Source organism: Ictalurus punctatus, chromosome 19 (genome assembly GCF_001660625.3).
Source record: "Ictalurus punctatus breed USDA103 chromosome 19, Coco_2.0, whole genome shotgun sequence".
NCBI lineage: Eukaryota > Metazoa > Chordata > Actinopteri > Siluriformes > Ictaluridae > Ictalurus > Ictalurus punctatus.
In genome coordinates this window covers 27,530,447-27,547,283 of record NC_030434.2, presented here as the reverse complement: position 1 = coordinate 27,547,283, position 16,837 = coordinate 27,530,447, and the positions used below count along the sequence as shown (strand labels likewise).

At 43.5% G+C, this 16,837-nt stretch overlaps 1 protein-coding gene across 1 annotated transcript in view; it reads left to right on the top strand.

Annotated features, from left to right (window-relative positions):
* The window catches only part of LOC108279495 (B-cell receptor CD22), a 43,894-nt gene that overhangs the window by 438 nt on the left and 26,619 nt on the right, over positions 1-16,837 (top strand). Inside the window, exons 2-11 of the mRNA XM_053688394.1 lie at positions 1,974-2,041; positions 2,274-2,639; positions 2,748-3,077; positions 3,160-3,417; positions 3,542-3,868; positions 3,951-4,208; positions 4,333-4,659; positions 4,742-4,999; positions 5,124-5,450; positions 5,533-5,790. Of these exons, the coding sequence (XP_053544369.1) occupies positions 1,984-2,041; positions 2,274-2,639; positions 2,748-3,077; positions 3,160-3,417; positions 3,542-3,868; positions 3,951-4,208; positions 4,333-4,659; positions 4,742-4,999; positions 5,124-5,450; positions 5,533-5,790 (2,767 nt within the window). The 5' untranslated portion in view covers positions 1,974-1,983. The remainder of the gene's footprint in view (positions 1-1,973; positions 2,042-2,273; positions 2,640-2,747; positions 3,078-3,159; positions 3,418-3,541; positions 3,869-3,950; positions 4,209-4,332; positions 4,660-4,741; positions 5,000-5,123; positions 5,451-5,532; positions 5,791-16,837) is intronic.

Below are 16,837 nucleotides of genomic sequence, written 5' to 3'. Positions count from 1 at the left end.
TTTTAGATTTTTTACTCCTGAAGCACAAAATACTGGCCAGAGATTACTGTGATGCCCCACCCATACTGATTTAATAAGGCTGATAATAATTGGTAATTACTAATTATAATAATTATTATTAACTTGAGATTAAATTTCAAGAACAAACAGTGTCGGCAGGAGAGAGCTTGCTATAAGGTTAAAATGTTAAATGTTAAACATTAAAATTCAGCTGCTATTCTTAGTGGTTGCTATGGTATTTCATGCAGGGTAGTCCTAAATATTTAACATATTAAATCAAAAGTATTTTCTAGGTGTTATGAATTCTGATCCAAAATAACCTTGTAATAGCCTGGTAATAATTCGTATAAAACTGTAATTGATTCATGGTGTGCACTGTGTGAAGTTAAATGAAACCTACAGCTAAATTATTTTCAGTATCTAAAGATATAATTTTGTAAACATTTCAGCTGATTCAGCTGAAAATGAATGTTTTGAAGCTGTGTAATGAAATCTTGTGGCTGGTGTGAAAGGTGAAGTAAGGTTGTTGCAGGATTGGCTGTTTCACACGTGAAAATTGAACTTTTTGTGGTTGAAAGTTGACAGTGTTTAGCCTGGATACCAATAAACACAGTATGGCACTGCGTCATAGCAAAGCAAGCTAGTATAATTAGATCTAAATTAGATTTAAATAAGGTAGAAGGACTGGATATTTTCTGTCTACTTAATTCCATTGCACTTTAAATTGCAGTATGGTGACGGGTTTAGTACGTATATTACAAGTTATTTTATACACAAAGGTACTTTGACAGTCGAATATTATTTAGTTAAAAATACCTTGTGTACATGTCACAAGCTGAAGATGTAATTTCTTTATAACTAAAATATAAATGCCATTTACAACAGTTATTGATGCTAATATCCAAGTTTGAACATGACATGAATAAATATATATACCTCCAGTTTAATACAGAATAATTATATAATGATAGACATATGATCCCTGTGTTACATACTCTTTTTATTCAGAAATGGATGTATTTACTGTCATTTGTTAGGATTTACCTCTCACATCTCATAGTATTAAATTCTAACCTTAGTCTAAGCTGAAGTTAAGACTGAACTAGTGTTAGCTACAAAGATCATGACAGTAACATTTAGAGCTGTTAGAATTAATGTTATTAATATTTATGTACTCAACAATAAAATGCAATAAAACTGTACATTTTAAGATCCCATGTTTGATTTTCAATCACCTACTGTAAATAGTTTCTGTAAAACTTATGAAAAAACAGAAAAAGTCTGAGTACATGCAATGTAATGTATGGCATACTTTATTGTCCCTTTTATCAGATGTATCCAATATATAATTACACTTTTCGTAACGAACGTTTAAGCCCTAAAAGTGATGCTACATGAAAGTAGTTAATTTCCAACATACAAAAATTAACAAGATGCTGTTCCTGTGGTAATATAAAAAAATTTGAAATGTAGGGCACTAGGTAGAATCTACAGTACAATCCAATCATTATAGGGTATTATGTAGTGTGTATGGGGTGTGAACAGGAAATGAGTGAGTGAAGTATCTTGTGAAATCATATGCTAATTTTTTAAATACCGAGCCTAAGTGTTTCTCCATGTAAAACTCCACAGAAATCGTAGTGATAGTGTCACATGTTTATACAAAATGAGTTGTACTTCTGATGCCATTGAATATTTTTATATGTGAATAAGAGTGAACAATAAAGTGAATCTGTAATCATCTGCATACACATTGTTAACAGGTAAGTGTTAAATTGGCCACACCCACAACAAAATAACTAAAAGAACTGTAATTAGAGTTTATCTTAAACTTCCCTTTTAATCAGTATCAATAAATGACATCATACACACATTAACCTACAGTATGTTGAAACATTTGTACTAATCGTGTTGTTGATTGCATGTACTTTTCTGTCTAACTGAGATCATTTCTCATTATGGTTCTTCTCCAGGTGATCTTTCATGAACAGAAAAATGAAATCAGCAGTGAAACTTGTCATCATTTATTCTCTATTTCAAGGTTTGTGTGAAAGTTGATTTTAATTTGTGAACTGATAATGGCAGGAACTGAGTGCTTTGTTTATTAGTGTGTGATTCTGTAGCATAACTAGTATAGTGGTAGTTTTGTGTTGCTTGTGTTACAGTAGTGAATTTGATTTTGTTTTGTGTCTTACTGTACTAATGATTTTGTGTTGTGTGTGTGTGTGTGTGTGTGTGTGTGTGTGTGTGTGTGTGTGTGTGTGTGTGTGCAGGTGTTTTGTGTAGAGAATTCTCCATCAGTCTACCAGAGAGTGTAGAAGCTGTGAGAGGACTCTGTGTTCTCATACCCTGCAGTTTTGAGATTAATGAACAATTTGATGGAGACCTCCAGAAAGATCCTACAGGAATCTGGTTAAAAGACGGCACTCATGCTGACAATAACAGAGTCTTTAACTCTAAAGAAACTGAAGAGAACAAGATTGAAGGGAAACTTATAGGAGACCTCCGCATGAAGAACTGCACCACCGTCTTCTACAACATCAGACAGAGTGACCGTGGAGTTTATTACTTTAGATTAGTAACTTCAGGAAGACTGAAACACACTTATCCTTCTCCATCAGTGTCTGTAAGAGTGGGAGGTGAGATCTGCAGCAGTGTGTGTGTACAGTGTAACTGTAATTACACTAATGATGCACTGGAACACATTTAAAACTCATCTCTAATGTGATACTGTGTGTTTATCTCAGACTCTCCAATCACACCCTCAATAACACTGTATAAGGAGGATCAGGGGGAGGTGGAGGACCAAAATGAGGTGGTGGAGGGAACTTCAGTGAGTCTCATTTGCTCTGCTCCAGCTCCTCCATGTCTCTTAAAGCCACCCACTTTTACATGGAACTTCCTGCCTGAGGAGAGAAGACAGGAGCAGAACCACAACACCAGCTTCAGCTCCTCTCAGCTGAACTTCAACGCTACTCACCTTCATCATGGATTCACTTTCACCTGCACTGCCACCTACCAGCTCCAGAACAAGATCACCAAATCAGGAGAGAGCTCTTCTATACTACATGTTCTGTGTAAGTGCTGATTAATCACTTGACATTCACTACACTTTTAATGATTCATGGAGTCTCCTAAATCCTGTTCTTCCTCCTTTAGATGGTCCTAGAAACACATCAGTATCAGCGTCTCCATCTGCTTCAGTGCTTTTGGGCAGTTCAGTGTCTCTGAGATGCAGCAGTGATGCAAACCCAGCAGTGCTGAACTACACCTGGTACAGAGAGAATGGAGAGCAGATAGGAACCGGAAACCATCTCACCATCAACACCACTGATTCTACACACAGTGGTCTATACTACTGTAGAGCTCAAAACCAGCACGGAAATCACACCTCATCTGTCCTCCTGGATGTTCAGTGTGAGTACAGTGCTGGAGCTTTGTGAATGCTACGATACATGGGTCATATTAACATGGGCTGAGCATTAACACATTTTAATAAACTCAACTAGTTTGTTAATGTGATACTGTGTGTTTATCTCAGACTCTCCAATCAGCCCCTCAATAACACTGTATAAGGAGGATCGGGGGAAGGTGGAGGACCAAAATGAGGTGCTGGAGGGAACTTTAGTGAGTCTCATTTGCTCTGCTCCAACTCCTCCATGTCTCTTAAAGCCACCCACTTTTACATGGAACTTCCTGCCTGAGGAGAGAAGACAGGAGCAGAACCACAACACCAGCTTCAGCTCCTCTCAGCTGAACTTCACCGCTACTCACCTTCATCATGGACTCAATTTCACCTGCACTGCCACCTACCAGCTCCAGAACAGGAACAAATCAGCACAGAGCACTTTTATACTACATGTTATGTGTGAGTGCTGATTAATCACTTGACATTCACTACACTTTTAATGATTCATGGAGTCTCCTAAATCCTATTCTTCCTCCTTTAGATGGTCCTAGAAACACGTCAGTATCAGCATCTCCATCTGCTTCAGTGCTTTTGGGCAGTTCAGTGTCTCTGAGATGCAGCAGTGATGCAAACCCAGCAGTGCTGAACTACACCTGGTACAGAGAGAACGGAGAGCAGATAGGAACCGGAAACCATCTCACCATCAACACCACTGATTCTACACACAGTGGTCTATACTACTGTAGAGCTCAAAACCAGCACGGAGATCACACCTCATCTGTCCTCCTGGATGTTCTGTGTGAGTACAGTGCTGGAGCTTTGTGAATGCTACGATACATGGGTCATATTAACATGGGCTGAGCATTAACACATTTTAATAAACTCAACTAGTTTGTTAATGTGATACTGTGTGTTTATCTCAGACTCTCCAATCAGCCCCTCAATAACACTGTATAAGGAGGATCAGGGGAAGGTGGAGGACCAAAATGAGGTGCTGGAGGGAACTTTAGTGAGTCTCATTTGCTCTGCTCCAACTCCTCCATATCTCTTAAAGCCACCCACTTTTACATGGAACTTCTTGCCTGAGGAGAGAAGACAGGAGCAGAACCACAACACCAGCTTCAGCTCCTCTCAGCTGAACTTCAACGCTACTCACCTTCATCATGGACTCAATTTCACCTGCACTGCCACCTACCAGCTCCAGAACAGGAACAAATCAGCACAGAGCACTTTTATACTACATGTTATGTGTGAGTGCTGATTAATCACTTGACAATCACTAGACTTTTAATGATTCATGGAGTCTCCTAAATCCTATTCTTCCTCCTTTAGATGGTCCTAGAAACACGTCAGTATCAGCATCTCCATCTGCTTCAGTGCTTTTGGGCAGTTCAGTGTCTCTGAGATGCAGCAGTGATGCAAACCCAGCAGTGCTGAACTACACCTGGTACAGAGAGAACGGAGAGCAGATAGGAACCGGAAACCATCTCACCATCAACACCACTGATTCTACACACAGTGGTCTATACTACTGTAGAGCTCAAAACCAGCACGGAGATCACACCTCATCTGTCCTCCTGGATGTTCTGTGTGAGTACAGTGCTGGAGCTTTGTGAATGCTACGATACATGCGTCATATTAACATGGGCTGAGCATTAACACATTTTAATAAACTCAACTAGTTTGTTAATGTGATACTGTGTGTTTATCTCAGACTCTCCAATCAGCCCCTCAATAACACTGTATAAGGAGGATCAGGGGAAGGTGGAGGACCAAAATGAGGTGCTGGAGGGAACTTTAGTGAGTCTCATTTGCTCTGCTCCAACTCCTCCATGTCTCTTAAAGCCACCCACTTTTACATGGAACTTCTTGCCTGAGGAGAGAAGACAGGAGCAGAACCACAACACCAGCTTCAGCTCCTCTCAGCTGAACTTCAACGCTACTCACCTTCATCATGGACTCAATTTCACCTGCACTGCCACCTACCAGCTCCAGAACAGGAACAAATCAGCACAGAGCACTTTTATACTACATGTTATGTGTGAGTGCTGATTAATCACTTGACATTCACTACACTTTTAATGATTCATGGAGTCTCCTAAATCCTATTCTTCCTCCTTTAGATGGTCCTAGAAACACGTCAGTATCGGCGTCTCCATCTGCTTCAGTGCTTTTGGGCAGTTCAGTGTCTCTGAGATGCAGCAGTGATGCAAACCCAGCAGTGCTGAACTACACCTGGTACAGAGAGAACGGAGAGCAGATAGGAACCGGAAACCATCTCACCATCAACACCACTGATTCTACACACAGTGGTCTATACTACTGTAGAGCTCAAAACCAGCACGGAGATCACACCTCATCTGTCCTCCTGGATGTTCTGTGTGAGTACTTGCCTTCTATTTGAGGATAATTGTAAGAATTCTTACAATCTATGTAAGATTGTTACATAACAATCTTACAGTCAAGCCTTATCTTGGCCTTATCTCAGCCTTATCTTGGAGTCTCAGTCACAGTGTTGTAGAATTCGTTTTGGGCTTTATTTTACATAACTAATTCCCACATAGCAGACGGTCTTGGGCTGAATGTGTCAGTGATGGCACTGCAAATGTGACGGCAAACAACCCCCCCCCCAACACACACACACTTTTTCATGATTTTTAAATGTGTTACTATTTGAATTAGTATGTATCTTTCATTTACTGATTTATAGGGTCAATGAAAATAAGCCATGTCCAGAAGAAAAAGGAGAAATCATTTGAAAAGAACTAGTTTTATGTGCCAAGTTCTCAGAAATGTAATTCAAGAAATTTCCATAAGGTTACTCAACCTGAACAAACAATGCATTTTCATAAAATTAATGAAAATGCATGTTTGCCATCCAAGCCATGTAAGGCCACCATGGCATTGGTGGGCAAGGCCTATGCTGTAGTGGGTCTTGCTTGTGGGTCACTGTATACAATGGCAGTGTTGCAGGCCTACCAAGCTGACCTGCTGAGTGAGCACGATATAACACAGCATTCAGCCAGTTCTTTCCCTGTTGTGTCGAGTGGCAGGCCTATAAATAGGTATAACGTTACACAAGCTTCAGATACTGGTCACGTGCGACGGCGCTTCCCACAGAATGGAGCTCATGCAACATCTCGTTCCTGTCACAGCTCAGTCAGATCAGAACTCAATTTCCCAAGATGCAACACTCACTTCTCATGCATGCATGCGCTCACCATCCCCGGAATTCTGATCAGACACACCTGGCACCAATTACACACACACACACACTCTCACTGCTAGTACTTAGGGATGTCATTCACTTAGAGTCAATGCGAAGTACACGTTCAGTCAACTCGTTTCTCTACGTTACCAAGCCGATATAGTTAGTTAGTCTTCTCGTTATCCTCGACCCTTGTTTCTGGTTTCGACTACGCTCTCTGCCTGACCCCGTTTGTGTTCGTCCGATCACTTGACCATTGCCTGTGTTACGACTACGTTTCTTGAACTTCCCGGTACCACGCTTTACACCTGCCGCCCGCTTCTGCTTCCGTGCCGATTCGAGGTTCGTGACAGAATACTTCTGCTTCCAATGGAAGCAGCGGGAGATCCCCGTTGGCCGCAAGCCATTGAGGGACATGGCTGGATGATTAGTGACCATGATCACCGTCTCGAAAGCCTGACTGAGCAGGTAGCTCGGCTAAATCAAACCGCGCCGTTTTCTACGGCACCGACCACACGCTTACCTCCCACTCCAGCGCCGGAGAAGTACAACGGAGATCCGGCATGCTGCTGAGGTTTTTTACTCCAGTGCTCCCTGTTTGTTTCAATGTACCCAGATATGACGGAGAATCGGAAAATAATCCACTTCATGGAACTCTTAACCGGGAGAGCTCTCCTCTGGGCCACAGCGGAATGGGAACAGGAAGGGAATGTCATCAGCACATATGATCAGCTGACATCACGTGTCTGCACTGTATTCGATCATTCTCCAGACAACCGGGAGACGGGGGAGGAATTATTATCCTTGACGCAGGGATCATGTTGTGTGGCGGATTACACTCTTGAATTTTGTACTGTGGCCACTAGGAGCGTATGGAATCAACCCGCTCTAAAGACTATGTTTTGCCGGGGAGTAAATGCCGATATCGTAATGGAGCTGGCGTGTCGCGATGATTCGCTGACTCTCAACTCACTCATTAACTTAGCTATACGCCTGGATCATCTACTACGGAGCCGCTTCTCCATATGCAGCAGGGCAGAAGTACCAACGTCTGAGAGCCCTGGTGAAGCCATGCAGCTGGGACAGACTCGGGTGAGCATGCAGGAGAGAGAACGACGGCGCCGTGAACATTGTTGTTTCTACTGCGGCGAGAAGAGCCACTTCATGCAACAATGCCCTCTCAAACAGTGCTCTACCCAAGGGGAAACCAAAACTCCCAAACAACCTCAGTCAGGGGTGAGTTTAAAACCCATTGCCCAGTACTCAGTTCAGTCTGCATTTGTATTACCAGTTATATTAGAATACTCTGGCGTTTCCTGTATTTTAGAGGCGCTGATCGACTCTGGAGCGACGGGAATTTTCATCGACCAAGAGACCATACACCAATACAACATCCATGTTCGTCTTCTCAGCACCCCCCGCCATGTCCAAGCCATTGATGGAGCCCCCATTGGAGATGGTTTAATCACCCACTGCACCGAACCTATTAACCTCCTCACCAGCGCTCTTCATCAGGAAAAAATTACGTTCCATGTCATTGTGACGGCCCGGCATCCAGTGGTTCTCGGTCTTCCTTGGCTCGAACATCACAACCCACAAATTTCATGGAATCAAAGGGAGATCACTCGCTGGTCAGCTCACTGCATCAATCACTGTCTCCAAGTCCCTGTGATCACCTTAGCGTCTACATCCGTTGAGAGCCCTGACAAGGCGGACAACGTTCTGATCCCCAGTGTTTACTACGACCTCATTGAAGTATTCAGTAAAAAGAAGGCTAGTGGACTACCTCCTCATCGAGATTACGACTGCGCAATTGATTTGCTTCCAGGCACTACACCACCGCGAGGGAGAGTCTATCCGTTAACAATAACTGAACAAAAAGCCATGGAGGAGTACATTCAGGAAGCATTGCACCAGGGTTATATACGACCATCTACTTCTCCAGCATCAGCGGGGTTTTTCTTCGTAGAGAAGAAGGGAGGAGGTTTACGACCATGCATCGATTACCGAGGACTAAACCGGTGTTGTGTCAAGTACCGTTAACCACTACCTCTAATACCAGCCGCTCTGGAACAACTATGCACTGCCACCATCTTCACGAAACTGGACTTATGCAGTGCATACAACTTGGTCCGGATTTGAGAAGGAAATTAATGGAAGACAGGGTTCAGCACAACTTCAGGTCACTATGAGTATCAGGTCATGCCATATGGGCTTTCTAACGCTCCCTTGGTCTTCCAATGTCTAATTAACGACGTGTTACGTGAGATGCTGGGACGCCATGTGATCACCTACATAGATGACATTCTAATATATTCGAACTGCCGGGAGGAACATGTTCACCACGTCCGCCAAGTTCTACATCGACTGCTCTCATCATCAGTTATATGTTAAAGCTGAGAAATGCGAATTTCATAGAACCACCATTACGTTTCTGGGGTTTGCAAACTTCTACAGAAGGTTTATTAGGAATTTCAGTGCCATCGCCAACCCCCTAATGTCCCTGCTAAAGGAGAAACCCAAACGTCTGTCATGGAATCCAACAGCCCAAACCGCCTTTGACAAGCTCAAGAAAGCCTTCACTACTGCTCCCATCATCAAACATCCGGACCCATCTAGACCGTTTATAGTGGAGGTGGACGCGTCAGAGACCAGGGTAAGAGCCATTTTATCCCAGTGGTTCGGAGAGAGGCCAAAGCTCCATCCAGTGGCATTCTTCTCGCGAAAGCTTTCCCCCTCTGAGAGAAACTATGATGTGGGAAATCGTGAACTCTTAGCAGTTAAGTTAGCGCTGGAGGAGTAGAGACACTGGCTAGAGGGGGCTACACATCCTTTTGTCATCTTCCAATTCCCCGACCCAATGGTAGGGGAGTGTGTAAAGATCCCTGCGGAGACCGGAGCTCAGGGGGCACGGGGATGGGGGGAGGTGTGCTTAACTGTACCTCAAGGGCCTGCAGTATATCCAAATCAATAGTGCTCATAGGCATGGGGTCATCAAGGTTATCAGATTGCCAGAGAGTGGCGAGTGTTGATAACAATTCTGCCTCTGGTGGGGTTACTAGCGGGACGGCAGCTACGTCTCCCGCTTCAGCTCGGGGGGAGGTAACAGGGTCAATATCATCGTATGGAGAGGAGAGGAACGAAGAGCCTGTTGAGCTACCGGCATCCGACTGGGCCGGTCTATACAGCCTTTCCACAGCCCGTCGTTTAGCCTGGGCTTGAGTGCCGTAGGCTGGACCCATAAGTGAGGTATCCGAGTCGCTGTCGGTTAACACCTCCGTCTCCATGGGCTGCCCTGTAGTGGCAGGGCCTGGGGTTGTTGGTCCTCGCCGTCCCATATCTGCTCCGGCACGGACGCACTGGTTTAAGTGGTACCAATGATCTCTCTCTTCAACTCTCACAGCCGAGGCGGTTGCAGCGACCACAGTGAAGGGTCCTTCCCGACGTGCCCCGAGGGGGCTATTTCTCTTAAACATACGAATGTGTACTCTATCCCCGGGGGCCACTAAACGTACATCCTCCCGTCCCCCGTCCCCACCATGGATTGCTTCTCTAACCTGTGAATATAACTGTCGGTGGATTTGAGTGAGGATTTGCATATAATCCCGCATTTCGCCCTCCAACTGGGTTTCAGACGGCTCGGTGTATGGACCTTCAGTGTATGCCAGAGGCATTGGGCGCCCAGTGAGCATTTCATGAGGAGTCAAGTGCGTCATACGATTGGTTTGTGATCGTATCTTCATCAATGCCAGTAGTAAGGCTTGGACCCAGTTTAGGTGTGATTCATCGCATATTTTTACCAATTTATTATTTAGGGTGCGGTACCCTGGGTCCATCATGCTTTGGGACTCAGGAAGATATACACATCCTAGCTTATGATCAATCTTCAAGGCCGATGCAACATTCTTAAGGACGTTATTTACGAAGTGGATGCCATTGTCTGAACTCAAAAAATCAGGGGTACCGAATCGAGGTATGACCTCACAACATAAAAATTTAGCGGCGGACTCCACATCTTCCCCAGAAGTAGCAGTCGCCTCCACCCACTGGCTGAAGCGGTCCACTATTACCAGAAGGAAGCGTTTCCCATCCACCTGGAACTCCGCTCCCATGTCTATATGACTCATCATTAGATGCTGAAATGGTCCCGTCGGCGGGGGAATATGTCCTAAGGGGGTGGTGAGGTTCTTTCGCACGTTGTGGTTGATGCACACAGCACATACATTTACCATTTGGTCCACTTGTGAGGCCAGCTGAGGGGACCACCATTCCTGACGGATTTTCCGGATCATTTCAGTCTTATTGACATGATCCACGCCATGGGTGTCTTTGATCAAGCGTGGGAGGAGGCTGACTGGGGCTGTACACAACCCTTCCACACTGCGCCATATCCCCGCACCGTCTTTTTGAGCCCCCCGTTTTAACCAGGACAAAATTTCACTTACTCCTGCATCGTTTTGTATCTCTTTCACGCGGGCTCCATTGTGTCCCTGTGGATGCCGCAGCCACCTACTTTCCCCGTCCTGAGTTGGGAACCTCCCCCGTGTAGGCCCTGTGGCAGCTTCCGCAAAAACAATATATTATTATTCTCATTTTTGGGGCTTTTACCTAGACATCACATTCGTAATTTATAGCATAAAAATAAAAGGTCCAAATGGACTAACTCACTCATTTCTCAATAATGGCCCGACAATATACACTTTTCTCCCACCTTCAGTTTTCCTGTTCCTGGATCACACAATCTGGGGATATGTTGTTATATATTACAGGTCTAGTAATTCTTGACTACCAATGGGCAGTCGTACAGATGTCTAAAATATGTACCATTGGCGTGCATGCTCCAAAATATGTATATATATATATATACAGATACACATACATATATATATATATATATATATATATATATATATATATATATAAATATATATATATATATATATATATATACATACACATTATTATTTTTTTTTTTTAACACACTTATACAGCAGTTATTGATATCAAATTAATTATAACACACACAGTCTAGCCGACTCACCGAAAGTATGTACCGGATTCGAAACATTCAAAGTCCGCAAGATATCTCACAATGCTCCGCATTACCAAGCTCACTCTGAAGAACACACACACACCGAATTGTCTTACCTTTTTCCCCCTTTTTTTTTCCTTGTCCTTCCACACAGACGCACAGATAAGAACGGACAGGAACACACACACATACACCCCTCCTTTCTATCAACAACGCAGGCAAGCTCACATACACACATTGTATTCCACATTATTACACTTATTTATGTTACTACATGAAGTTTTCAAAGTATAAAGCACCTACATACCAGCTCCGTATGCATGAAGCTTACAGTCATACAAATTAAATCCAACTTTCTCCAAAAGAATTCTTTTCTCTGAATCTTATCCAACTTATCCAATACTTCGGGTATGGAGCTCATGTTCAGAGCACTAATAAATACATTTTCCCTGTCTCCAAAACTAACACGCTCTCACACCACACTCATATTATAAGCACATATATTATAAGCACACACATTTGTTAGTACACATTCCATTCATACACCGGGCATGCTGTATTACACGACCCAGGATTTATTCCCCTCTCTATCCAGCCCTGGAATCTAATCTATCTATCTTTTATCTAATCTTTTTCCAGCGGTATTAGGGGTCCCCACCAATGCAGCCGCCACTAGTCTGCTAGTCTAGTCTAGTAGCCGGTATCTGGGGTCTGAGGCCTCATTTTCCACCTGCTTTCTATCCCCGCCCTGGAGTATTTCTCTATTTCTCTTCTCTTTTTTTCTACCTTTTTTCTACCTTTTTTCCCTTCCTCCAGCGGTATTGCAGGACTTTCACTCACACAACACATATACCATATCCTTACACAGTCTTATGTACCTTATACAATTACAATAAGTACAATCTTCTACAATCTACACTTCTCTTACCTCTTCTCACTCACTCAAGGTTCTTTTGGAGACCCACTTAGTCTTTCTTCCCACCCCGGGGCTTCTCAGTCGTAACAACAGACCACTAAAACAGAGCTTTGAAATAACAGGCGTCTGCAATGCCTTTTCCTATACGGCCTGTCTGTTGCTTAGAGAGCGAAGTCCCACGGGAGAGATTCCAGACATATAGATCTTAGCCCAGTCCCATCTGGGGTGCCAAATGTTGGCCCAAATTTAGCCTATTACCCAAAAACATTTAAAACTCAACTTAGAAGCCAATACTCACATCTACCTCTGAGCCCAGTTGGAGATAGAAAAAATACACCAGCCGTGAGTGAGAAGAAGCAAGGGTCCAGCTTTATTGTTCCATTGCACCACACGAGATCCACACCGATGAGAATTCTCAAAAGTGATCCCCATATCCTGAGCTTAAGCTCCAGTATTTATACTGTATTTACACACTAGATAACCCATAGGTTTCCAGAAAAGGCCTATTTCACTTACTCATAGAATTGAAACCAGGGTTTTTAATTTACACATAAAATCAGAACCCAGGCATTTCCAACAACCCAGGAAACAAAAACCCAGAGTTTCTAGTTACCTAGGTGGTCAGAAACCAGGATTCTCATTTACCTAGGTGGTCAGAAACCAGGATTCTCAATTACCTAGGTGGTCAGAAACCAGGATTCTCAATTCCCTAGGTAAAAAAATGACGTAGACAAGACGACTAAACAACCGGGAGGGACCTTGGTCTTATCGTTATCTCGAGGGGGGGGCAGTTTGACCCAGCCACCCTTATAACTGGCTTTCTTCATGGTTCTCTAAAAATTAAGGCTTTCCTTGCGAGACGAGAATCTTCACCACCTGAATCATGAGTAAGTTATATTTTTCTATTTTTCCTGTATTTCTCGTTTATAATTTACTTTCATATTTGCACTATAGTTCTCAGTTTATATATATTTATACTACTTGAAAAGAGGTTTACTGTACTTCCAACTTCTTAATATCATTACAGTTCTACTGTCCTGCATATCCTACTATTCTGTTTTTTATAGAGTTTCTCTATTACTATAAGATATTATTAAAGTTATTCATGTGTGTGTATGTTGTGTCTACTTGCCCGCCCTTGACTGTACGAGTGTGTGTGTGTGTTTTTTAGCACTCCTCAGCTCGTACACTTCTTTCGACTTTTTGACTAACAACCCATAATGATCTTTAAAGTGTTTCACCACTCTCTCCACCTCTGACTAAAACCGCTTCTGTATGTCTAGGTGCCGGTGCCCGTCGTCAGTCCCCTCTCTCTCTGTTACTGGACCTGGATCTGGACACTCATTACCAGCTTGTGCATCTCACTGCTGATATCATGATGCTACTTAACTATCTTCGCAGCACCCCCCCTAAGAATAGAGATCCGGGGTTCCCCCCTCTTCTTCGGTACAGAATCTGCCCCACGAACGTGCGTGTTGACGCCTCTACACAGTCAGACCCAGAACCCCTCTCTAGCTTCCAATCCGAGGATGATGTTGTCTTCTCTGATCCGGGCCCCGACCATCCGTCCCTCTTCTCACCCACCAGTCTGCCCGACTCTCAGTGGTCCGTTCACTTCACCCACCCTGATTTCCCCATGTCCCCAGGACGCACCCCATTTTCTTCCCCCTCTTACTCTCCTCCAGACTACGCACCCACCCGTCCTGTGAATTACCAATAAAATTACATTTTTACTCATACTCAATCTCCCTCGTGTTTATTTCATGTCATTTTTATCCACAACAACAGACCATAAGAACCTGGAGTACCTTCGCACTGCAAAGAGACTCACACCCCGCCATGCCCGATGGGCCCTGTTCTTCACCAGGTTTCTCTTCATGTTATCATACAGACCAGGGTCCAAGAACATAAAAGCTGATGCCCTGTCTCATCTCGACCATGCAGAACATGTCAATGATGTGTTAATGTGCTAGAGTGGGATCTGGACCAGGAACTAGAGGAGATTCCCCAGTCGCAAATACCCGTAAAATGTCCCCCGAACAAACTTTTTGTACCCAAAGACTACCGTCAAGAACTCATCATCTGGGCACACATGGTACTCGGTGCAGGGCATCCAGGGGCACAGCGCACACACCATCTCCTAAAAGAGAAGTACTGGTGGTCCAATATGGAGGGAGATATACACAAGGTGGTGGCATCCTGTTCATCTTCGCACAGAATAAGGTACCTTGGACCCTCCCAGCTGGGAGGCTCAAGCCCTTACCCATACCTGAATGCCCATGGTCACACATATCAGTTGACTTCGCGACGGATTTACCAAGATCCCAAGGAAATACCACAGTTCTAGTCACAGTGGACCGGTTTTCCAAGTCTGGGTGGGCTTTTGAGGCACCCATCCCTGCAACACAGGACATTCATTAGTATAATTCCCCACAGGCGTGTAAAACGGCGCTCGAGCACTCCCCCACTTCCACACTTAGTCTGTTTAAATCTGAGTTAACTCTTTATTTCAAATCAAAATGCAGGACATCATCTCAAGTTGCGAAAAAGCAGGACGTCTAGTCACCCTACTGTCTGGACATTTTTTTTTACGTTAACCACCACCAAAAAATACCAAAATGATCTAATTGGTGGATAAAGGGTCACGTGAAAACTTCTGATTGAATTAGGCTGTTCTCACCACGGCCTTGGTTCTCACTGAAGGTGAAGTTTCTTTCTGTCTTGAACGATATTGCTGCAGGTAAGTGACCACATTTTATTTACTGTAGATCACGCTACGTGGTTTGATGGGAGGCACAATTTTGACAGTGTTTGGCTTCCTATTCAGCTTAGAAATGTGAGATTACAGGTAGCAGTATGAAGTTAAAATGATGGCAAAAAGATTTGCATGTGTGGTTTAAGATTTGTGAAAGTGTATTTAAGATTACAAGTATAAATTCAATTTAAAAAAAGATTTGCAACATTTGACTGTTTTTCATGTGTAATTCATGTGTTCCCAGATAGCAAAATTTGTCTGGTCCACTTGTGGGTCACATACTTGCTTTAGTTATGGCCCAGTATACGCCTGGGTACTTGGCCCAGATGTGGCCCACACACTGTAAACTGAGCAGAACTAATGGATGTGGGCCAGATCTGGCCCAAGCACTAATGTGAATAATTCATAATTCATTCATTCATTAAAAATGGTTATATTCAAATAAACTAACAACAATAAAGCAGTTTAAATTAGTGATTTTTAATTTTTATTTTTAAGTTCAACTCAGAAAACTATACAAAAATATTTTGTACCCCATCAAATTTCAAGAATTACATTAAACTTTTAACAACAATGCATACACAAAAACGTGAATTTAACATGTAGAACAGATTATTTTTCACATGTAATGTGTCTGTATATATCAATGGTCACGTCCCGAGATGTAAGGGAGTTGAATATGGAAGCATGTACAGGTAAAGACGTTAAAGGAGGGAGGCAGATCGTGAAACAGAGGCGTAGTCACAAACAGGCAATGGGTCAGGCGATCGGCAGACAGGCATATACTGGGCTAAGCAGGAATCCAAAACGAGGTCACAATAAACGAGGTCAAAACACTAAACATGAAATGTGGACAGAGAAACGAGAGGTGGGGACCAACATCATGGTATAAAGTAAACTATCTATCAAGGTATGTTACTTAACTAATCTAATGTAATACTCCGTGCCGTTTACTGGGAGGCGTGCGGTATATAAAGCAAACATAATCATGGTTAAGTGCTGACAGCTGAAAACTATGAAGTAACACCCTCAAACAACAACCAATGACAGAACAGGGAGGAGACAGAAGAGAAACAAAACAAACACAAAACAAACACATAGTAAACAATGTCACAGTTATCAACATTTGAAGAGCACACATGTGCCCTCCGGCACTCAAAGCATGTGGCAGGGTGCAGCTCTGTCTAAAGGGGGGATCGTGACACAACCCTCCCCCAAGGGCACCCCTCCTGGAGCGCCAGAAAACACTCCTCTCCATTGGCGGTCCTGGCCCCCTGGGCAAAATGTCCCCAGCTGAACCAGGAGACTGAGCGGAGCAAGAAAGTTAAGCCATGTCCATAGCGAAACAGGTAAGCAGACTGACATCCTCAGCAGAACAGAAAGCAGACCGGCATCCTAAGTGGAACAGGAAAGCAGAACTACATCCTCAGTGGAGCAGGAAAGTGGAGTGTCGTCCTCCATCGACTCTGTAGGCTGAACTTGATTGGCTGTGTTAACAGACTCAGGTGTGAGCAGAA